Source organism: Vigna unguiculata, chromosome 8, assembly GCF_004118075.2.
Source record: "Vigna unguiculata cultivar IT97K-499-35 chromosome 8, ASM411807v1, whole genome shotgun sequence".
Classification (NCBI taxonomy): domain Eukaryota; kingdom Viridiplantae; phylum Streptophyta; class Magnoliopsida; order Fabales; family Fabaceae; genus Vigna; species Vigna unguiculata.
The window spans coordinates 5,790,124-5,816,613 of NC_040286.1; the positions used below are offsets into that span (position 1 = coordinate 5,790,124).

The 26,490-nt window shown below is 27.4% G+C and overlaps 1 protein-coding gene across 2 annotated transcripts; it reads right to left on the bottom strand.

The window, feature by feature from the left end:
* Window positions 1-10,704: 10,704 nt before the first annotated feature.
* Window positions 10,705-12,434, bottom strand: LOC114193977 (ethylene-responsive transcription factor ERF003-like). 2 transcript variants are annotated; one of them, XM_028083990.1, is made up of 2 exons: window positions 12,119-12,258; window positions 10,705-11,934 (listed from the first exon to the last, which is right to left on the bottom strand). In XM_028083990.1, exons 1-2 carry the CDS (start codon window positions 12,133-12,135, stop codon window positions 11,442-11,444), a joined length of 510 nt encoding a protein of 169 aa, XP_027939791.1. In that variant the 5' UTR covers window positions 12,136-12,258; the 3' UTR covers window positions 10,705-11,441. The 2 variants fall into 2 exon arrangements, with proteins under 2 accessions (XP_027939791.1, XP_027939792.1); XM_028083991.1 differs by lacking the exon at window positions 12,119-12,258 and adding an exon at window positions 12,265-12,434 and having other exon boundaries at window positions 11,278-11,934.
* Between the last annotated feature and the right edge of the window lie 14,056 nt (window positions 12,435-26,490).

Below are 26,490 nucleotides of genomic sequence, written 5' to 3' on the forward strand. Positions count from 1 at the left end.
TGATTATATAAATGGATTCTTCTCCTTTAAATTGTTTCTGACTTCCCTCGAACTTGCGGTTGGAATTATATATATATATATATATATATATATATATATATATATATATATATATATATATATATATATATATTTATATGGGTTATTGTTATAGAGACTGTGATTATATATATGACATTTGTTTTACAGACATATAAGGTATTTGACACTATTTTTAACCCAAAACTTTAAGGCAATATGGTTACGGGTCGTTATTTTTATATAGTGTTTAACTTTGTCTATTATATCTAATGTAAGACTTTGACTTATACTTGGACTATTTCCAACTCTTTCTAGGATTGATTCTTATTCTTTTCTTTTTCTGAGAGTGTTAATGAGATGGTGACAAAGTGAGGATCAATCCTAACTAACATTAGCGGACCTACGTTATGACATAAGGGGGCCATGATCCTCCAAAAGTTTTTTATACTTACATAATTTATTATATATTTTTAAATATATTTTTTTTAAAATTAATATTTTTAATATATTTTATATATTTGATATTTAAAAAAATTATACATTAATGCATAAGATATTTTTTATTATCTATATTTGTTTTTCAATTTGACCTTTTGAATATTTTTTAAATAAAAATAATTATTTTCTTAATATTTTTTTAAGCGATCACTTGTTTAATTTAACCATCTTTTTATTTAATTATTTTTTTAAACTTAATCAATATAAATGAAAATTAATTATAGTAAAATAAAAATTATTTACATTTAATTTTATAATAATAATAATAATAATAATTTTATTATTTTTTATTGTCATAAACAAATAAATACAATATTTTTACTAGTTTATATAAAAGATTTGAGATTACTCTTTTGATTTTTATTTTAGTTCAAAAATATCAAGTTGATCCTCTAGTTTTTTTTTTAATTTCAATTTGGTTCCAATTTTTTTTTTAAATAATGCAATTTGGTCTTATTTTTGTTAAATTACTTGAATTGGATCAAGATTTTTCCATAAAAATTGAAATTGTAAATAATGATGGTTTTCTTTGTTGATGTAATAGACATAATCTCATTGTCAATTTTGATGAAAACTCCTTTGCTTCAAAAAAATTAATGAAAGTAATCAAATTGCATCAATTTTTAAAAAATCAGGACCAATTTGAGGTTAAAAAAACTAAAAGATCAATAAACTATTTTTGGACAAAAAAATAGACCAAAAGAATAATTCAACCAAAATTTTGATATCCAAAATGTTGGCTCAGAATCCGCAATTATTAACTGATTAGAACTTAAAAAAGTAAGTTTCTTTTTCTTCTGTGAAATCACAAGTTTCTTTTTTCTTGTTTCAACTGCATGTGTGGGATTTCGTTACTACATGAGATCAAAACCAAGGTGAATAAATTATTATCTAATAGACTAGGTTCATAGTGATATGTTCGATTTGTGAATCAAGCATATTGGAATCGAGTTAGGACTGATCTAACTTTCCTAAGTTTTTAGAACAATTCTTTAAGAAAATATCACAATAATTAAGGTAAAGGAAACTATTCTAATAGATCATGTCATGATTTATAAAATATTTTATACTGTTATTGTTAATAGTTTACTTCCAAATGTTTAGAATTGAATTCAGTTGTAATTATGATGTTATTTGCTGAAGACATAATAATAGATTTAGAATTGTTGAGACTATCTTCATATGTTTGAATATAATTTATGGAAATTAAATTGTAATTGATTTAGACTATGATTTTGGTTTGTTAAGATTGAATTCACGGTAGATGTAGTTTACGAAGTGTATCAGATTCATTGAGCCCCTTTTAAATGTTTTGAGATAATTGGTTGTTTACATGTTTCTTGAACTTAAATGGTTAGTTGAAAAATGTTTGGAATGTGTAGGATAGTTTATTTGCATGAATTGAAAATTGTTTAAAATTTTTAAGGATATGTATTGTATATGAGTACTATGATGAATTTTATTAACCTCATTGAATCGGTTATTAAATCATGTTTTGAAATTTTAAATTTGATGTGTTTCTAGTAGTATCAATTGTTCTATGGTAGATGCTAGATAAGGTACGTTACAATTAAGTTACAATTAAATTATGGTGTTTAGGTCACTATGCACTTCCGCATAAAAAGTTGTACTCTAATGCATATGATGTGCACGTGTAGATAGATATTTATATGATAAATTGTACTAAATTAATGGTATATTAAATTTTACTATCACTACAAGAAAAATAGAAATTATTGACGACAATATTTTGTCTGTAAAGCTATAAATCTGTTGGTAATTTTGTTTTATTGACAGATTATTGACAATAAAATATTTGTTGATAAATGTTTTGTCGATAAATTTTAAAAACAGATATTTTAGATCTATCGGTAAGTATCAATGGAAAAATCCGTCAAAAATGACCATAAGTAATTACTAACGGAGAATTTCTTTGGTAATTACCGACGGTCGTATCCGTCGAAAAAATCCACTCTTTCAGGTGCTAACTTTTCGGACGATTGATCCGTCAATAATTATCGAATGAAGTATCTGACAATAATTATTGAAGAATCAGTTCGTCGATAAAGTCATCACTTGAAGAAGTGGTTTTTTCCTACGGATTGGTCGTCGGTAATTTGTCGATAAGTGATCATTTTTTTTGGTCCATTTGTTTATTTCATAAGCCTACAGTACCTACATCTAGAAAATACCAACACAGCTAACAATTTCAACATTCCAGCATGACATTATACCAAATATTCCATCACATTAAAAATCCATCAATATAAACCACATGATATATATATATATATATATATATATATATATATATATATATATATATTTGGTCCCTTAAGTTTTACCAAAATTTGGAAATGGTCCCTGGTCAAAACTTGGTCATTGTTTGGTCCCTACACTCTCATAATAAACGGCGTGCCAAGTGTTATTAATTTTTTTATAAAATAAAAAATTAGCGTCGGCCTAGCCAACGCTTTTACAAACATTGGAAAAAACATGTTTCTGGTCTCTCAATTTTGAACTTAATTTGTAAATGGTCTTTGGTCGAAACTTTGTGACTGTTTGGTCCCTACACTTTCAATATCATTGTTTTTAGTCCCTATTTTTGGACGGCGTTAAAAATAACAAACAGTATGCCACATGTTATTTATTTTTTTTGTAAAAAAAAAACAGTGGCACGCCGTTTATTATTTTAATTGTCATCCAAAAATAAAGACTAAAAACAATAATTTTGAAAGTATAAGGACCAAATAGAGACAAAAAACATAAACCTACAATACCTACATTATACCAAAACAGCTAACAATTCCAACATTTCAGCATGACATTGTACCAAATATTCCATCATATCAAATTCCATCAATATAATCCACATGATATATATATATATATATATATATATATATATATATATATATATATATATTACATTGTTTATGTATCATACGAAAGTACGAAAGACAAAATAAGCATACCAAAAAATATGTAGCATGACACCTTGTTGAGTTGTCACTATATGTTATTTTATTATTTTATTATTTTAAAATTTTAAAATTTTAAAATTTATAATTTTTTAATTTTTTAATTTTTTAATTTTATATTTTTATAATTTTATTATTTTGATTCAAAATTGTATCATTATAAAATTATGATTTTATGATTTGAATAAAAATATAAAAAATATATTGTAATTTTATATTTCATAAATTATAATTTTATAATTGTACAAATTTGAATTAAAATATTAAAATTATAAAAATATAAAATTTACAATTTTACAATTATAAAATAATAAAATAATAAAATAGCATATAACGACAATTGAGTAAGGTGACATGACAAGATAATAATTATATTAGCCACCTACCTGTTTAATCGTCACCCCACTTAATTAACAAAAAAAGTTAATGAATATACTCAATTAAAAAAATTAAACTTATTCAATATTCAATAAACCATAAAATTTGATTTGGACTCATTCGAAAATTTTCAAATTTATAATGGAGTTTGCCTTTAATATATGATGTTCAATTTTTTTTAATCTCATTATTTTCTAAGGAATTAGGTTTGGAGAGATGTCCTAATATCAGTAATCAGGTCAACGGGTTGGGGAAATGAGATTATTTGTTTGATCTTGTTAAAAACATGTGGTTTATGATCACATGAATCAAAGTCATTTTATGACCAAAGATGGTAAAATATGAAGAAGAGGTGAAATTTTGAGAAAATGTGATTTTGGCTTTCTCTAAACCAAAATTGATGTGTAATAATTATGTTTAACACGGTTTGTTCTTGTCATTTTGCGGAGCAAACGAAAACATCACACTCCACTAACCCATTTTAACCTTATATTTTGTGAAAAAAAGAGCTTCTTCTTATGCTCCAAACTGTGCTTCTTGAAAGTATTTTAGCTTTTCAGTACGTCACACTAACTTTTCTCATAATTGCTTTCTCTTTCAACAAATCCTTTTTACCTTTTGGATTTATGCATGACGCACCTCATCTCCAACAACTACAACAAATAAATAACACACCTCTTTCTAAAATCAAAATAAAAGTAGGTAAATGAAATTACACAATTCCACAAAATTAATTGTCCATGAAATCAATATTTACATAGTTATTGAAAAAATGTTTTTAACACTAAGAAATATCATTATAAAATTAAAAAAAAAATGAACTTTTTGTAATTTGGTGGGAAATAAAGAGTGTAGCACCCATGATTGTATGAGCAAGCATTTCAACTAGAGATTCTATATATACACCATGATTGGGTGCACCATGATTGTTGTTGACTGCTTTTTCTTCTAAGGAACATCTCACCCTCTTTGACTCTTTCACTTCCCTTTTCTATTGTGACTTTCTCTTCTCACTTAGAGGCATGCCTTTTGATCAATTTTTGTACCTTCACGTTAAATTGAGAGACCCCTTTTTCCATGAAATTATTTTCTATTACTTCTCCTCTGAAATACATGATTTTTTTCAAATTCTAAAATGATTAGGATGCTCCCTTCATAATCATATATGTTATTCATACAACATATATTTATGTAACACCCTTTTTAAAAAAAAAAAATAGGTCATTTTGAATCACCACATGTTTATAATTATGATCAATTTATGTATTTATGTATTCAAGTTTTTCAATTTAATAAGATCACCAAACTTCATATTTAATACTAGAGCCTAGCTAGTTCTAACTTTGAGACATAGCAAGATGCAATAATTGGGAGCAACATGAAGTGAGACAAAAATGACGATCCCGAATATTAATATTTCCTATTTCAATATTGAAATATGTTTCTCTTCAACAAAACATTTTCCTCTTTCAGTCAAACTTCAAGATTGAACGTATAAAACAATGCACATGCCATGCATACACAAAGATCTTCCTTTGTAACGTAGCATCAATCTATACATGCATCAAACCAATACCACTCTAGAAAAACCTAGACAAAGATCTATCTATCTATTTATCTATTTATCTATCTATATATATATATATATATATATATATATATATATATATATATATAAATATAAATAGATAAAGAGATTTCCTCTTTTTTGTCCACATTTCAAAATACCAATTTTACTCTTTAAAATATAATTATTTATTAAATTTTTTAAAATTGACCGTTACTTTTACAAATTTTTTTATAAAATCGTCTATCTCTGTTCTTCTTTTTTTTCTCTATTTATCAACAATTATTCTCTCATCTTTTCTGATATATTTCACTTTATTTTTAATAAATATAATTTTATTTTATATATTAACTTAATAATATTACATTACCATCACCTATTAATATAATATCACGTATATTTAAAAAATGCATACACACAGTCATGACACACTAGTATATATAAAGAGAGAGAAATTAATATACAAAAAAAAATTGTAGTGCAATGATGACAAGTAGTCAAAGTGACTATATATGATGCTTTCAATTCAAGCTATCGACTCATTCAATGGTGATTAACACAAATTGGGTTTGTCCCTTAATCATAACACCAAAATGTGAATAACTTAATTAGCTAATCGACGGAATACCAGATAATTGATACATAAATCATTCTTTGAACATATTGTTGAAGCTTCTATTCCCTAAAATGGAGTCTATGAAAGAATCTTTGTCAAGAGAAAATAAACTTTTTTAGCTTTGTCTTTGTACTTTTAAAAAAGTTTTGAACTGAAATTAGGTTAAATTGAAATATTTGATAAATAATCTTCAGATATTTCTATTAGAGTTACTAATAGTTATCTGCATGTCGGCTTTAAATATAAATAGTTTTTAACTAGTTTTTATCTTATTTTCAAATCGGATCTTCTTTTATTTCTTCGAGATTTAATTTTAAGTAATATTTTTAATATTGATATCAATAATTTTAGAATAACTGATCAATTTTACCATTAATATAAATGAGTTATTTATAAATGGTGAAGCTAAAAGTGGTGGTCTAGGTCACAAGATTCAAACGGCTAATGATGAAAAACTCACTAATATGCCATGATATTACCAACTTTTGTGATATTCAAAAGTAAAACAAAATAATGAGACTTAACAACTTTATTATTTGATGGTTGTGGGGAGCAAAATCAATCCCAATACAGGTCAACAATCATCAACTTTCACTCATAAAGATGGGACACCAAATCATATTATTCTCAATCCACCACTAAAAACCCCATGCAACTAAATCTATTTTATTACGAATTTAATTAGAAAGTTGAGTAGTAAATAAAAATAATAATTATATACCATTGTAATTTCACAAAATTAATTTTTTGTTTAAAATTATCAGTTATAAACTACAAAGTAATTCAATATAGTCAGAAATTATTGAGCAATCTACTTAGTAAACTTGATTAGAAGAGCATATTGTAGAAAAAAGTAAGTTAAGTATGATTATTAAATGGATAAGAACTAGAATAAAGTGATCTCAATTATTGAGTTGAACTGAACCTAATAAGATCTGGAGCTAATGAACCTGCCAAGATTACTGGAAAACGATGTTTAACAAATGTGAATAATCTATCATCATCAACTGGTCAAAACCTAAAGCAAAAAAGAAAGACGTCTCTATTATAAGGGAAGTCAAATTTAAAACAAAAAACAAAAACTTAAGTGGTAAAAAATCAAAAAAGGTAAGTCCCTTTTATATTGTTAGATTCCCCTCAATTGAAAAAAAAGCATAAAAATCACACAAAAAAAAACTATTATATTGAATAATAGTATTAATTCATACACTTCATTAAGAAAAAAGATAAAAAAAAAAAATATTCTTTGTGAGATTGTACATAGTGAATTGGTGACTAAGGACAGGTTTTTGTGTTAAACATGGAAGTTAATTAAGGGTAAGAATATATGAATTTGTGATTATAATTTGGTTTTATTGAAGTCTTGGTAGAAAGGGTTTTAAGGTGGAAAATGGGCCCTTCAACAAATTATTAGAACAAGAAGCACTCAATCTCATTCAGTGTCCATTCACTTTAAAGGAGCTATAACAATCCCAAACAAAAGGCCAATTATTTAGAAAGGTATTTTGAATTTTGAAAATTTACCAAAGTGTGTTCCTACACTGCAACACTAATCATTTCCTATTTGCACCAAGTCAAAACTTTGTTGTTTGAGGTACAATCCCTTACAAAATTATTGGAAATCCTAGGTGGTTGTATGTGTTTGAAAATTTGTTTTCCACTATTTAAAAAAAGTTAAATATTTGGTCACTTGTCAAAATTAAAATTAGTCCATTTTCAAAACTTTTAATTAATTTAGTATTACGTCTTTAAAGATGCGTGAATTTAGTCTTTTTAATCATATTTTGTTAAGTTTATTTGACGTTTCAAACATGTTTCTCAGTTAATATTGAACTAGAAATGCGTCAAGCAATGTAAACATTTCAAATGCTATCATGAAACTTGTTTGAAACGTCAAATAAACTTAACAAAATTTGGTTAAAAGAACTAAATCCATATATTTTAAAAGTTTGAGAACTAAATTGAATCAAAGTTTCGAAGAGAGACTAATTTCAATTTTTACTGAAGAGACAAAATTATATTTAACTCTTAAAAAAATGTTAGTTGAATTTATAAAGTTAAATTAAATTTAATATTTATTTTTTAAGATGATATAAAATCATATTCTAATAAAAATTTGTTGGTCTGATATGTCATTCTCAACATAAGAATATTTATAATATTACTTAGCTTTCATCATCATCATCCCCTTCGCTACTTTAAATTTAATACATTATAAATAATTTTTTAAGTGGAATAACTAAGTTTTGTGCTTCATTATATTTTTCACTTTGAAATTTAAGATAAATCTTTTGTATATAAAATCATTATAATGTAGAACTCAAAATAGTTATTCAGAAAATCTTTGAGAGACTCAAACCATAAATTATCAATTCGTAATTTATTGATGACATGTCTCATTATTTTTAACATAGTCTTGGAATGAGTCTACCTCCAATAAATTCATTTTGGAATATTTCAATTGATTGATGCATGACACAATAGTGAACTCTTCTTGGAATAATAAAAAATTAAAAATAGTCAATAATTAGTTGAGGTCAACATGCTACCTTTAACCACTTCATAAATTCACCTTGATAAACGTTACCAAATAAAATATTAGTGATATTTATGGGACCATGTCTTATTTTTGAATCATTTCTTTTAATTATGTTTTGTCGCGTAATTCTTTCTTAAATCAACGATGAGCAACACTTTGAACATTGATTTCGATCTAGAACAACATAAATATATGATATTGTAGGCCAAAAAATGGTTGAAAGTAGTAAAGAAATTAATCTATTAAATTTTATATAAAGACCACGTTACCCCACTAGTTGAGTTATCTTTTTGGAGAATTCACTCCGACACTTCTTTCTTCAAATACTACTAAATGAAAATTATTTCCTAACTTTGAACTATATTAATCCGCCTCATTTTACGTTTTATTAAGTTAAGTAGTAGATCTTATATTTGATCTAACCATGTAAAATTATACATTTTCTCAATGTCAAAGAAATTGAGTATGAGAAATAAGAAATTTCAATAATAGTTGACGTGATAAAACCAAATCTTAATTAAGATAATTATAAATGATTTTGATACCAAATTAACGTAGTGAAATTTACATTTACCTCAACTTTATAAAATCAATTTAATAAGGCAAGGTTTATTCATCACTTCATTTATACACTTTGATATTATATTTAAAGCTTAATTAGTAGTTTGATTCCTATATCTAGATCATGATTCACTTTTGTCTTTATACATTTTTTTACTCAATTTTAATACATTTTAAATAGGTCAATTTGTTTCATTCTAATAATTTAACGTTAATTCCATTTTAAAGATATCATATGTTAAAAACTAAAAGATTTTATATGTAAAACTAAAAAAGTCCATAATTCAAATTTTGACAAGTAACAAAAAATATTAACATTAATTTAGTAGACGAATCAAATTGATTCATTTAAAACATATTAAAACTCAATTAAGTTAATATATATATATATATATATATATATATATATATATATAACCAAAATATAAATTTAAATATAAAAATTAAATTACAAATTAAAATTTGATGTTAAATCTAATCGATGTAAAATCTTCATCGATTTTTAATACAAACAAAGACTAAATAGAAATTAAGTTGAAAATCAATTTTTCTAGAGAACAAAATAGTGAAAATCAATTTTTCTAGAGAACAAAATAGTGATATACAATTTTTTATGTAACATGTTATTGTATATCTTTTAAGTTGACTTTTTTATTCTGTTGTCCTATGCAAACTTTTGAAATAATATCCGTGATTGAATAGAGCTTCAAAATTAATAAATGCTAGGTTAAAAGTCATGAACTTGAATAGTCGTAGAGAATGGTAGAAGTAGCTCACATGGGGCAGGGAAGAATGTGTATAAAATATTAAAATTAATGTTCTAGTAATGAAAAATAGTAATACTTTTCAATGTATAAAAAAAAATGTTGTGGTTTTACCGCTATGCTGAGTCAATTAAAGAAGGGAGACATCAAATTATGCATTATAATATTAATTTTTCATATATCAAAGAAAAATCATTAAATAATAATTAATTTTAAAAATACCTATGAAAATCTAATAAGATCGAATGGGTGCCAAAGTAATGTATTTTATATAAATTTTATTTATATATCTTCTTTTGTTTATGTAATTGAAAAAGTCTTATTATTTAGGTGTTTTTGCCTTTTCGATGATTCTCTTCAAAAGACCTATTAAAACATAATGTGATTATATAAATTGTATTTATATTTTTTCATGTAATGGATGAAGTTATATTAATTGATTTATCATAATCAATAACATTGTTTTGTTAAACCTCTAAATGACGTGACAATTGTTACCAATTGTATCAGTTAGGTTCAACAGAATATATATTAAGAAAGAAAACTGCAGATTAAGATTAGTCAAATTCTGAATCAAAAGTAAAGGTAAAATTCTTAAAATAATAGAAACAGAAACACAGAAAACAAATAGTTTAATTGAGAAACGAATATTTTCCAATAAGAAACAGAACAGAATAGTCATTGCAATATTATTATCTGCTAAGAAAATTGCAGAGTGCTTGTTTTTTCCAGAGCAAAGAGTTTTCTAAACAGAAGAAGAGTGTGTAATAGTGCTAAGTAAAACTTCACATTTATTGCTAAAGTTCTGAAGTGTGTATCTGAATTGGTTCAAGTCATTATTCAGAATCAATCACGCTCCAAGGGGTATCTGCTATTTGAATTATACTTACCAATTACAAAGCTTTTTTTTTATGTCAGTGCATAAAATTCTACAATCTTTGAAATAGAGGGTTCTGGCTGGTTTTCTTAAAAGGTGTGCCATTTGACAAACCTTCACTTGCCCTTCAGAAAATGACTCATTCTGCAGCTGCAAATGCCACTGAAGAGGCCATGTCCCTAATACAACAAGCTCACATAAGAAACAAATTTTCCAAAGATCACAACGTGATTGGCTCTACATAAAGCACTACCTAAAAGGGTTAAATTAGAACAACTAAGAATAATGTTAACCAAAACATCTTGGTTGTGACATTGGCATGTTCTTCGATGAGAACTTAGGATACAATTTTATACAATGTTTTGATATCGTTATCTAATCATAATCAAAGTTTTACCTCGATAATATAAACTTTAATCAGATAGGTTTAACGAGGTAAAACTCTAGTTTTGATCAAAGAACAACACTTAAAGAATTTCATCCGAATTGCGCTTGATTTAAAATTGCAATTGTGGACACTCTTTGAGTTCATCACAACTACTACAGCTGCAATTTGAGTCACACATACCCAGAATGTTGTTAATGACAAGGCAACTACAATTGTGACTCTAGCTTCAATTCAAAATCATGCACATTCCATTAGGGTGAAAAGACAGAGGAGAGCTCAACAGAGCCATAATCAAGAAGCTCCTCAATCATTTGCTCTATGTGATCTTCCTCAAGAGGCTTGAACTGCAGAGGAACACTTTCAACAGTTCTGGCCATTGCCTCTGATTCTTGATCCTCCTCTGCTCTCTTGTGTGGCAACACTTGATGAGTTTGGTCACTCTTCACACTGAGACTCTTTGGTTGGGATGTGGAAGTGGCATTTGGCACTGAAGCTGTTCTCTGAGACTCAGAAGATGCCAAAGCCTGTCTTGTCATTTGCAGAGAAGCCATGTAGCACCTGTGAAGTTTTGCAGTCAAAGTTGCTGAGAGAAGCTTTGAACTAGAAGATGATGTGTGAGACACATTGGGGTTGAAAGGGAAGTTTGTCCTTGCCCTCGCACCACACATTAACCTAGCTGCTTCATCATAGGCTCTAGCAGCATCCTCAGCTGTTTCAAATGTACCAAGCCATATCCTTGTCTTCCTGCACAAACCAAATCAACCATTTTTATACCTTTTATTCGTTTAAACAACACCAAAACAAAACCCTTTTCCCATCTCAACCTCTTACTCATTCACTCAAGTTAAAAATCAAATTTTTAACATTACACATTCGGCTTGATTCTTGTAAACAACAACAGTAGGTATTTAGGAAAACCTTTTCCTACCAGTTACATGAACACATGACATTACAAAAAATATCCTTTCCGGCCAAAAGACATGAACCTTAAAGGCATGTGAAAGATTTTGAAGATTTGGAAAATGTGAGTGGTTTATAATCGGTGACATGCATGGGAAAATGGTGGAGACTTACAATATGGGGTGGCGAATTTCGGAGACCCAAGAGCCCCAATGCCTTTGTCGGACACCTCGGTAACGCTGTTGTGGTCTGGCCATGTTGGGGAAAGAAAAATGGATTGTTGTTGTTTTTGAGAAAGTGTTTTTGTGGAAAATGTTTGGAGTGGTAGCAACTGAAGGAGAAATGGGAGAGAAGGGGTGGTTTTGTAGTGAGGGAAGTGTTACATGGCACTGTTTTCTCTGCTCAACAATCTGGCCCCACTCAAGAACATGGCCCCCACACGGATTTTCTTATTCTTTCCCTATCAGCTGTAACTTGGCTATCTTCTGCAATTTGCAAGCCATGATTACGGCATAACTATTCATCAGGTTTTGGTAGAAATACTCCTTTCAGATTTACCACTTCACAAATATTAACAATTCTTCCTACAAGTATTTCAGATCGTTATTTGAACGGTTTAAATGAAAAAAAAAATATTAAGGAAGTAACCTTTTTTACTTAAAGAATATAATACAAGCATAAGCGTCATGACTTAACTATGATCCGACTCACTTGGCTTGTGTCACAAGACAATTGATGTCATCTGCAACAATTTCACCATCAGCAAATGTGCTATTAGAAATCCTATACTTGAATTGTGACTTAATCCACTTAACCTTCGTTACGAGACAATTGTACAACCTATAACAATTGAGTTAAGAAGATTATATTAATTCATTTTCAAGGTTTATAGACTCAATTGTATCAAACTTTAAAATAGAGACGAATTCCAATTTTTTGTTCAAATTTAAAGACTACAAATATATTTATCCCTACATAATTCTTCTTATGTCTCATTATATATGCTTGCTCTTGTTTTTTAGTCATGAAATCATATATCTATCTATTATGCAGATACCATGTACCTTTCTTTTTGTTAATCACTGCTTTGAGAATAAAAAATAGAGTGGTAGATTGTCCTCATGTGAGTGTATGGAGCAAATGGTGGAAGATGACGGATGTGAAGTTTCTTAAGAGATAAAGTTAGAATTAAAATATCTTTGACCAACATAAATATGAAAAATGCAGAAAAACACAGACATTGGGTTAGAAATAAAAGAAGAAGCACTTTAATTGGAGCTTCTGCATTATACCTTGGACAGGAACCAATTGGAGACCAAGATAACGATGATACGTTGCAAATTGTTGGAGTGATCCGTAGTAACACATGTGCAATAGATATCAATAATATCTTTTACCATTGGATTTTATGGATATACATGTGATCACTTATGAAAATGTTTTTATTTTATGATTGGGTCAATCCCACCCAAGTTGCAACAACACTCTTGGGTTAAAATCAAAGATTCTTTGACCATAATAATTACCCTAACATGTCAAATTATTTAATCAAGTTTTTGTCACCATTGTCACTTCAAAAACCCATCACAACAACAACACAATATCCTTTCCTCTATTCTTTATTAGGGTGGGGATGGGGCACTATGATGATGTGAGCTAGTTATGGAGGTAAGAGTATGGGTACTGTTATGGAACAACTGCTATTTTAACTCACAAAACCTTTTGTTTAAGGTATGTTTCAAAAAATTATCCACAAACACTTTATGAGACAAAAAAAAAATGGAATTATCCACAAATTTATATAAATTAAACATACACTTTAGAAAGTATTGTTTTTAGTGTTTGAAGAAGACTTATAGGAATTTAAATGAGACATGATTTTAATTTATATAATAAACTAACATTATTTTTAACTTCAAATTTTAATAGTTTATGATTTTATTTTTATATATAATTGCTATTTTTTTTTTCATTTTTACTTACTGTAATTTTGACTCTCGGTTATATTTTCAACCATTAATGTAAATAATATGGTTTAGAAGGATCCAAATTGATGCTTATATGATGCTGCTTAGAATGTGTTTGTAGAAAAGTAGGTTAGGAATTTGGTTGGTATTTTTGTGGTCCATGTGCTTCTTGCAGCTACTGTTCACCCACGTGCCCAGATAATTCATTCAAATAATTTTCAACACATTTAAAATAACGTTTAAAATTATTTAAATAGGAGAAAACCAAGTTAATTACAATTATTTAAAATGATTCATCTCATTCTTTTTCACATTTGTTTATTTTCTGTTTATTTATCTCTGTTTTCTATCCATACACCTCAAAAAATAATTGTAGACTACCATTATTTCAGTGCTAAGGAAGGCCTCTGATGTGTTTAAATTACTTACATAAAATTTAAAAAAAAAAATTATAGGTCATTAATTCAATAAAAAGATTAATTTTGTTGTCACTGTCATGCATCTGTGTCATGTGGTGAACTTAACAACCACCTTAGAATTCTTCTTATTTGAATAAAAGAAGATGGGGTCCATTATGCATGCTCATCACTGCAGGGGAAGAAGTTCGGCTCCACCTGTAGCTAAACACAACAAAATGCTGCTTAATCATAATAACATTATGCTAACCCTAGTATTTATTTCCCAATAAAAAATACAAAATTTAATCTTATTGTTATTATTATTATTATTATTATTATTAGTAAAGAAATTTTTAGTATCAGGACATTTTAACAAATGAATTTATATCAACTTCATTTTTAAAAAAACTTAGTTTGTGTTTGTTTACGAGGTAGATCAACTGCTCTACGTTGTTTACTAACTTTTATAGTACACTTTTTATTTTGGAATATTATACTTTGATTTTTATTTTTATTTTTTATATTTTGATGTGATTTAATATGAGTCAAAATTTAAAAAAAGTGATACATTAATCAATAATTTATATTAAAATATATTTAAATAATAAAAAATATAAGAGTCATAATATCGTTAGTATCATTATTTTTTGAGTTAAATATGTTTTTGGTTCTTTAATTTTGAGTAAATTTTGAAATTAGTCCATTTTGAAATTTTGGACTAATTTAGTTTTTCATCTGTCAAAATACGTGGATTTAGTCCTTTTAATCAAATCTTGTTAGGTTTATTTGATATTTCGTACACATTGTATTTGAGTTGTTTATAATGTTTGACACGTTTTTGTTTTAATGTTAAGTCAAATATTATTATGAAACATACTTGAAATGTCAAATAAATTTAACAAAATTTGAATAAAAGGACTAAATCCACGTATTTCGAAAAGTGAAGAACTAAATTGGTTCAAAATTTTGAAATGGACTAATTTTAAAATTCACTCAACATTAAGAGACCAAAAATATATTTAATCCTTATTTTTTTTGGTTTTTGTTTGAGAAAAGAAGAAATTAGCAGGCAGTGAGAAGGAAAAGTTGAAAAAAGAGAAGAAAAGTATGGGGGACAAGAGAACAAGAAGCATGTAAGGTGTATGTCATGGATTTAAACAGTTCCAACTTTATCAACATTCCAATCTTTCTTTCTCTCTTTCTCTTTAACATTTTCCTTTTTGCCTTCCAGCTAACACCAAATTAACTTATATGCATTAATTATCTACAAAATTAATCACATTAATTCAGAAAACTACTACTTAATTAGCTCTAACCATTGCTTAATTATAAGTATGCGCGTGAAGTGGGTCCAGAATCATATATAGCATGGGCATGGATGTTCAAAACAAAAATTATGTCACTTATTTCTCTCTCTGTCTCTCTCTATCTATGTTTGTTTATGCAATAAAACCGATTGAGAAACATGTTTCAATGTTTTTGTCCCCTTTCATGTCATCTTAATCAAAAATTAACAATTCACCAAACTAATCAAAATTAGATGAATTTAAGGAGTTAATACCTCCCACAATGACAAAAAATTTAGTTTTACAAAGAAAGTTTAATTTAACTAATGTTCCCACTTTTCAATGAGGCATTACTTTCTTATTTTAGTTTGTTATTAAATTAACTACTCTTTTGCCTTCGTTAAATTAATATATTTATTAAAAAAACCATTAAAGTAAATACACAATTCCCAGAATAAATATAATTGTTTTAAAAATATATTTATTTTTATTATATATATATATATATATATATATATATATATATCTGTGTGTGTGTGAAGTCATTTTAAATTATAATAATTATGGAATTCTCATGGGCTCAACTAATTCAAAAATTAAAACCAAGCTAATCATAATTGATAGTCATTAATATGAGTATTAGATTTATGATTTATAATTAAACTGACAATATGAATCTTTCCATTGTTATACGTTGAATTTTATCAAATGCTTACGAATTTTTTAATTATTTCATGAGTCAATTACAACAAAATATGTATTTTTTTAATTATTTATATCCTTTAATAACTTTTTATATATTATTTTTTTTGTAAACTAATGTAACATTTTTAAATATAATGTTTACTATAAAAAACTCTATTATTTATTTTGAATCAACTTTTCTTTTTATGGATTTGACCCTACGCAAACTATGAATAAATCTACAATTTCATGTGTAAAAGTCTATTATTCTCTTTTTAATAAATTAAATTTTAAAAAATGTTAAAAAATTATTTTGAATTTTATAAAAAATTTAACGTAAAATTACATAATTTTATATCGAATATTTTCTCTGACCTAAATTTACTTCTTTTACTTTTATACCATATTCTTAGCAAATATAGATATAATCTTAAATATTTGACATAAAAAACTCTTTTATAATAGTGATATATGATTTTTTGGTAAAATAATATAATTTGTTTAAAATATATATCTTTCTATAAAACAAATGTATTTATTTAAATTGAATGAATCTCTATTACAATCTTATATGTGTAAAAAAGTATTATTGTTTTTTTATTTTGTATGATGTTGAAGATCTCCATATCCAGTCTATATGGTGGAGTCTCTATTGATCACATGCCTCACGAAAACTTGTCCACATGTAACATCCATTGAATTCAAACCAAGAAAATAAGAAAGGTGAGACAAATATAACATGGGACTTTCCATCAAGTTACAGACAAATTAAACCCTTTGGTCTTTTTCTCCTTCACTTCTTTGGCTCCTTACCCTATTAATACACACACATGACACATGCCTCCATCGACTCATATACAAGATACATTCTCCTGCTTTCTTTTTCTCTATTTTCTTTTCATCTTCTTTCCTTATTATTCAATGAATGTCAATTTCATAAATCAATGTGATCATTAATTATCATACTATTATTTCCTTCTTCTTCTTTTTTTTTTTTTACCATTTTCAGCTTTCAAAATGAATCTATAATTGCTTAATCTAGGTTTTTTCACCACAAGTTGTCTCACTTTTCACAAGAAAAACAAAATACTTAACCCACCATGTCTTCATCCATCAATTAGGTTGTTTCACCTAAAATGAAAAGATAAAAATTAAAATTTTAAATAAAATCATGTTAAACATTACTATAAACTTTAACATTTCAACTAAAATTCAAACATTGTTTATTTATTTTTATATATAAAATATTAAAGGAATTACATTTAATTTAAAGTTTTAAATTGATATTACCATATTTGTAATATATTCAATACCTTTTATGTATTAGTAAGATAGTTTTTTTTTCTTATTTGAATCCCAACCTCACTAGTTAACTTGATTTACCATAAATTCTACTTTTCTTATGATTGTGGTGATTTTATTTTATTAACCTAACACGGCTCAAGTGTGTGGTTAAAAGTTTGATTTTTGCAAACAGAATGATAAATCTACTCACACTCAATACGATTGGATTTAATGCGTGAAAAATATTATAGATGACTTATTAATGAATATGATAGAGTTTGAATTCAATTCTACAAAACAATTTTTAAAGTAAGTATTGTTCGCTATTTATATTATACCTTTAACTAATGAGATTTGGATTTCTTTTTCCCTTATCAATATATTTCTCATCCGCGATATTTTTAAACTTTGTAAGTGAATAATATGCGAAGTAATTCTTAATGGATATAAAATAAACTATTATTTTATTTTATGATTAGAGTTTGAGTCTACTTTAAAATTTACGTATAAAGTACATGTTTTCTCTTTTATATTCTATTTTAATGATATTTTTAATTAAATATATCATCATATTCTATGTGATCCTAAATATAAAAAGAAATGTGCAAATTTTTTTCCTCTTTTTTTTAACCTATAAAAAATAAGTTAGTTATTTATAATAGCATAATTTATGCTTTATTTGAATTTGAATGTAGGTCGAAAAAGATAAATGTTCCTATAATCTTTTGACACATACTATTATCAATCTCTTAATTCATAAAACACACACCGTTATGAATCTCTTAATTCATAAATTCATAAAAAGTTGTTTCACCTTCTTAAGAGGTGGATTTTAAATTTAGCTCAAGCTTACAAAACTGACTTGTAAGGTGAGATTTTTATCTACTTATATATATTATAGATTCGTTTTATCTTCAATCGATGTGAGACTTTCCAACACATCCCTTCTGACACCAACACACCTTTTCTGTCAAGGCATATACATCTCGAGCATAAAATTAAATATTAATGAGTAGTTCAATAACAGTCTAATAGCAGATGAAACAATAAACCTAGTAATAAACAACAAACTTCACTAGGATAAACTTCAACCCAGAGCTCTTTTAAGGTGACAATTGCACTAAATTATATATTGTAAATTGATATTATTTCTAGTTGACGAGAAACTTTCAACACATCATGTCAACAATTCTACAATAAAATAAGTGAATTTAGGTTTTGAAAAAGATACTAATTTTAAAAAATAAACAAAACTGTTTAGTTTTCTATTTTAAAGTTCTTAAAATATTACTTGAAACAAAACTATTTTTTTATTTACGTGTTACATTCTCTCTTCACACACAATATTATTTAATATAATTTAATATAATAGATTGATGGGCTTTAAGTAGGGATGTCAAAGCGGACCAAACCCACTATCCCACCAAAAAAAGGACGGGCCGAGTTGAAATTTTCAACCCGTCAATCTGCTGTAACCCGGCTCGCCTAGCTCGCCAGTTTAGCAGGCCAAAACGGGCTAGCCCGCCCTGGCCCGCCAACTCTTTTTTTATTTTTTTTATGTTTAAAATTAAAAATAATTAAAAAATAATACTTTTTATATTATATAAATAAATTTATATATATATATAATAGATTTATAAACAAAAATTTAATTTTCTTTTTTAAAAAAAGAGGCAGGCCAGCTCGCCAGTCCGCCTTAAGATAGGACGAATTACAATATTCAGTCCGTTTATTGATGGCAGGCTAGCCTAACGCGGTCCGTTTTTGACGGGTCACAGGCAGACCGGGACAAAACGAGCTGGACTGGTCCGTTTTGTCACCCCTGACTTTAAGTCTAAGTTAGATATCAAGTTTTATATGATATCTACTATGAATTTAATGTTTAAATCCTTAATGCTGATAAAAAAAAAATCCTTACTTAATATATTACGGAAACTAAAGAAATCATATCTATAAATCTTAGAACAATTCTAGAAAAAAATTAGAATTTACAAAATGACAAATGATTAAGGACCAAACTTTACAAAAAGGAAAAAAATATATTTTTCACTTTTCATGTACAAATATTGTCTTTATTATGTGGATCTTCGTGAACTTTGCCGAGAATAGCAAACACTTACGACCTGTGCGTTGAAAGTTCAAGATTCACATCCGAAAGCTTACTTGTCTCACGTTAGAAGAAACATCGATTCAATTATTAACAAGGGAAGCTACGTGGGTGTTACCTTAAGGCTTGATGTGAAAAATACCTCTCAAGAATAAACTTATACTTCAATCTTATACCACTCTTACATTGAATTTCATGCCCTAATGCTGGGAACTCTGTGTACAATGCATGACACGTTCAAATATGTTACCATCAACATTGAATACCTAATTCCAGCAACTAATGTTTGCGAGAAAATCTACCACACGTTACAATAGTTTGTGGGTCTCTTACGTTATTATGAAAGTCAATTCAATTCAAGACTCATTAACAACATATGTTTAGAGACCATATCAAACTCATAACTTTAGCCTCCATTCTCTTACAAATTAAACCCTAAAAACTCATTCATGTAAGAAATGTTCAATCACACTTTAATCATCATCACTTGTCTCAACTATTTGAAATAAGTTCTTTGACTTGGAAATGACATTTAATTCGTAGTTGTCCATAGAGAACACATTTGATGAAATAATTTATTAGATATAGATTCCAAAGAATTAGGTTTAAACTTAACCAAACAACTCATTATTTATATAGCAAAGAATTATATTGAACTATAAGTTGAAACATATTTTTCAAATTTAAATTATAAATTTAGTTTCTCGAAAAAATATATACTTTTCATTTAGTAAGAGATTAATTAATAAATTTGAGGGCCATTAAACACAACATGTTGCTATGATTTTTTTTTTTTACAACAACTAGTGTAGTACAAAATATGGTGAGATATAACAGTGCATATGTTTCCAGAAAAGTCATTTTCTATGAGCAGGAGCATGTAAAAGGACTGCCCCCAACCTTGTCTGGCCAGTCAATTTTTGAATTATATGCAATCTAATTAATGCCATTGACCACCCAAACAAGTTTCTTGTAACCCTAACCTCATTAAAAAAAAAAAAAAAGATAAATGCAATGCAACTAACATGTGATTGTTTCTTTTGAGAGATGTTTTGAGAGCGCGTTGAATAATTGATTTTGGAAGAATTGATTATATGAACACAGAAGCTAATAATATTAGTTTCTATTTCGATGTAAATTTTTTTAGTTCAAACTCAATTTTAAAGCCAAACATAATATAATTTTATATTGGAAAAACAATTACACTTAGACGTGAAACCAAACACACTATGAATGTATAAATTTGCAATACAATTGTACCTTTAAATGTATAATTTTGTGGACAAAAAAAGTAATTAAAGAGAACTAAAAAGGAAATCTACAAGTTTCTTCGATAAAGTTAATCAATAACATAGTTAAAAAAAATGAAGATTTGTTTTGTAATAATTTTATCTAATCATTTACTACATTTCATCTTTGTCCTTTTTATATCTTTTTAAAAAAAATATACTGTGCAAATACCATTTCTCTTGTATAAGGGAAAATTGCAGTTAGTTTCTTAGAAATCTTCCAATGTGATGCTCGTGTAATTTTCTGTTTTCATAGAACGCATAGATATCTCTTGATATCACTATCTCCATCTCTCTGTTGTAAGTTTTGTTTCTCATGAAATAGTTTTAAAAGCTTCCTTAGTTTTTTTATCATGCCTATCAAATGTATATTAGATTGTTTTTCATTTTCACTTTTATGATAAACTCATGGGTAGACTTGCGCATGTGGATAAACTTTTTGTGACAAACAGCCTAATTTTTTAAGTTGTATGAAATAACATATAAACAAACTTATATATAACCGGTTCCAAAATATATGATTTATAATTTTAATAAGTTATTTATTAATAAATAGAGATGTTAAAACAGATTCTAACATTTGAATCTGACTCACCACATGTTTAAGCTGGGTTGAACTGAAAAAATGAGTTCAATTTTTTTTAAATGTGAGTAATTAAACTTAGTTCACTTAACTTTAGGTTCATCGAGTTTGAGTCTAGTTGAAGGTGGATTGATTCCATATCTATCAACAACAACTCTTTATTAGTTTTATTACTATTTTTCATAAATTTTTTATATAATTATTTAATACTTCTAATTATGCATGTTGACATTTTTTTTTAAATACTAGAATGTTGTCCAATAATGCTTGAATAATTTTGATATTTAATTAATTTGCTTGTCAAGTTACGTAGGTTAACACTTTAATTTTCAACTAGTATCATATTACATGGAATTTTTCTTACAAATTTGTTAAAACAAATTACAAGAAAAAATATTTTTTTATTATTTTTTAAGAATTTTAATTGACAAGTAATTCCTTCATGAATAATTATTTCTTCAAAATTCTTTTGCAAAAAGTGTTTATACGAAATATTTTGTAAAAAAAAAAAATTGTAGCAATTTCTTATAATTTTTTTTCATAACAAAATTTGTAAATATTTCCTACGAAAAAAAAATTCAAAACAAAATTGACAGAAAATATGAATTTTCTTAGTAGTATCTTTATAATAATGTTTGCTAAAATAGGTGAATACTTTGATTATACTATTATAAAAAATGCGTTGAGTCAATTCACTTTAATTGTACTACAATAAATATATAAAATAAATTGGAAGAACAAAACATCCTTAAGTGAGTCAACCCACTAATCCACCAACATGTGGTGAGTCAATTTAATTACAAAATTTTTTACTCACCAAAAAGTAAGTCAGGTAGAGCTAACTCATTTTTAGCTCAACCGGTGATGAACCAATTTGTGTGAACTGGATTAGCTTAACACCTTATAACATTGTTCCATTAGATTTTCGTCATGTATGTTCATGTCAACTAACATCTCCCATATGTTGCTTTCTGAGTATTGGAAATTTGTCATGCGGCGCATCATGCCAACTTGCTCAATAAGTATGTCATTACGCACCTCAATTGCGACAACCTACCTTTCTGTTGTAGATGATATCTTTTCGAAATGGGAGTTACCCGATCCCATGACATCCATGAACACGTTTAGCTTAGTAGTAAGTTTCTCAAACTGTGAGTCCATGGAATCAACCATTGGTGCTTTTCTTTTAGAGCCTCGTGATGTCGACGTCCGACATGAAGGAACTTATGGTTGTCATTGAGTAGGCCTAGGACTGTACTCATCCATAGCTGGTGGTGATGGTCGAGTTGGGTTACTACCTCCTTCACACAAAGGTGGGTCAGGTATGTACTCCATTTGATCAATAAGATCAACCTCTAACATGTGTTGCTCACGCTGACATCGTGCTTTACGTGTTATGCGTACCCCAACCCTTGTGGCTCGATTTACTCCCCATAATTCCTCCATGAGGTCATAATACCTAATAGTAGTAACCTTCCATTTATCATGGCCATAAATCAACAATTAATTGATTCTTAAAAATCAAAATATTGTAATTAATTTCAATTACCTTTATTAGATCGGACCATACTTCTTCCTCTGTTTCAAAGCGCTACGAGATTGGATTCCATGCAAATCAACTAAGTGAAGAAAATAAATATGAACATCGCGCCATCTCTCTTTCAAGACTTTTTGTCTGTTTTTTACATTGCTTTTTGTTACTGCATCAAACCTTGATTGGTGAAGATTAGAGATGACAAATAAACTCGTCCTCGTGGGTATTGTCCGAACTTGTCCTCGTTTTGACAGAAAATCCCTGCATTGACTATGCATAGGTATGGGTATGGGTATGAGTATGGAGAATCTCCAACTTTTTTATTTGGATATGGGGATGAGTATGGGGATGTATATATCCACCCCGTTCCTTTCCCCATACTCGCCATAATACTCGTCCCCGTCATATCCCCGTCTCCATTTAAACTATTAAAATATTCACAGATAATTAAGTGACCTTATATATATATATATATATATATATATATATATATATATATATATATATATATATATATATATATATATATATATATATATATATATATTCTATCTTTTATTTCTTCTAATTGTTTAGTTTGTCATGAAATTCATTCGCATCTACAATATATTTTTCATCTTATCATAACATTTATGCAATTATGTTCAAATGATATATGTCAATTAAATATTTTTTTTGTCTCACATTTGAATATTTCTATTCTTTTTTAATATTTTTTTTATTGTATATTTTCCTTTTACATGAAAATGTTTAACACTCTCAAATTAAGCATTTAATAGCATAAACATTTCATTTACCAGGCAATATTAAAAAAATTTATTCTTTACTTTATTATTATTAATTTTTGTTTCATTTAAAGAACTCTTTTGTTTCACTAAAATAATTTTCGTTATTTCTCAACCATTGATTATATATGTTGATATTTGAAAAGTTTTCTCAGAACTCTAAGGTATTTTTTTCATCTTATCATACTCTTAATTATACATTTATTTTTCTTTGTGCGATTTGATTCAATAGTCTCTCAAATTATTTCTAAGACATATATTTGTTAATTTTTTAATATTTTATTTGTTGTTTATTTTCATCAAGTACAATACTATTTTGATATATTTTATATAATTATTTTGTATTTTCTAACTCATTATCAATCATGCTGTAATTTTGTGACTATAATTATTTAAACAAATTTTATTTACTACAATATAAAAAGTTAATGTAATTGTCATGCCTTTTTTTAGCACCATCCAACATATATTGAAGTTCAAAAGATAAAGATCTATGCTAAAAATTTTATTTATTAGTTTAATATTTGTTCTTTCATTTTCATCAAGTAATGTATTATAATTTTTATTAGTATATAAAAAGGATATTCATTAGAATTTAAAAAATTGGAGTAAACAAATATTTAAAATATATTTTAATTTAAATATTTGTTTTTCTTTTATATTTTTATAAAAATATTTTTAAATTTTATCAATTAGATTCCATCAATGTTTGCAAATTTAATAAATGTTTTGGTTCTCATGAAATTTTATTTGGTATTGTAATTTAAAATGTATACAATTATAATTTCTTTCAAAATATTTGATATCGAAAAAACAATCATCCTCTTAATATTGAATATTTGATAATATTATGTTTCCTTTACCATAATTTTTTATTATTTTATAAAAATCAATTAAAATTAATATTGAAGCAGTAAAAAAACGGGTACGGGTATGAGTACAAGATTATACCTGTTACCCGATGAGGATGAGACAAAAGTTTGATATCTGTTGGGTTTGGGTATGGGGATGTGGATGAATTTTTTCTATGGAGATGGGTAATGGGATAGTGAAACTCGTCCCTGCCCCGCCACGTTGTCATCCCTAGTGAAGATGATGAACAATGTTACTATATGCTTGTGTTGTCCAGCTGCTGTTAACCCCGTTGCCTAATCGGATTCATCTATCATGGCATTTAGAAGTTTCTTATCCATTTCCTCAATCCACTTGATGAACTCTCGAGGAGCTGCAACAGAAGCGACAACTACTTTATTTCCCGTATTCATAAGATAATACCTAGGACAAACAAAGGTTTCATGACATTGATATTAATGTAATAGTTCATCAACATAAAATTTTTTATTTAATAAAGCCATTCTAAACATGATTAATTAAGTACATGTAGCTAATTGTTTTGGTAATCAAACCACATTTCATTTGCTATATCATCCCTAATATTACAACCTACCTTATAATCATCATCATGATCCACTTGACCATTTATTGTTTCATCAAGATGTTCCTCTAATTCTCAATCAACCTCATCAATTAAAGATTCATCATTATCAAAACCTCGTAGGAAATTATGGAAGATGCAATATGCTAAAATTATATCTGTCATTGTCTCCAAAGCGTAATGCAACTCAGTTCCACTTGCTATGATAGGAAAACATTTTTTTAGCACATCAAATTTTCTCTCAATCATGTTTCTCAAACACGAATGTCAAAGACTAAACAATTCACGAGAATTTTGTGGCCCTCTTCGTGCATACTCTTTTAGATTATATCTTACACCTCTATATGGAGTCAATATTGACTTTTTCAGCATAAAACCAGCATCCCCAAGATAATATTTTCCTACAATTGTGATAATTATTAAGTTATTAGTGATGGACGACTTAAACGTCATAAAATAAACAAAATTTAAAACTAACCTTCGGGTATGACCAAACGATCATCTCTAACAAGAGCATATTTCAATATTCTTGAATCAGGTGATGTCCCCTCCCATCCAGCCAACACATAAGTGAATTTCATATCAAAATCACATGCAGCGAAGACATTTTGTGTTGGCTTGTCCTTCCTACCTCGATTACCTAGGAGCCTTAGATAAAGGAACCCTTATTCTAACATGAGTTCCATCTATGGCCCCTAGACAATCCTATTTCAATAAAATTAAAATCGTAAATAAAGATTGTTTAATTTTTGTAAGTAGCTAACAAAACATAAAAGTATTATGGCCAATGTTACCTTAAAGTATGGGTAGATTCGAGTATTGTTCAAGACATGATTTTGCACCTCTGTCCCGAACGGTTGAATTAAAAACTCTGACTCCAAACTTAAAATGGCATCCAAGACATTATGAAATGTCTGCTAACGGTCGACCTAGAACGATAGAAGAAAATTAACACACTACGATTCTTCACATTATGCCCAATGATATGTAGAAACTTAGCAACATATTCCTCTAGTGTGCACCGTATAGCATCTTTCACTTACCCAGT

Coding starts and splice junctions, on each gene's coding strand:
- LOC114193977 (XM_028083991.1), bottom strand. CDS start 12,347: ATGGCCAGACCACAACAGCGTTACCGAGGTGTCCGACAAAGGCATTGG. Junction 11,935..12,264: donor GAAATTCGCCACCCCATATT/GTAAGTCTCCAC, acceptor TGGTTTGTGCAG/GAAGACAAGGATATGGCTTG.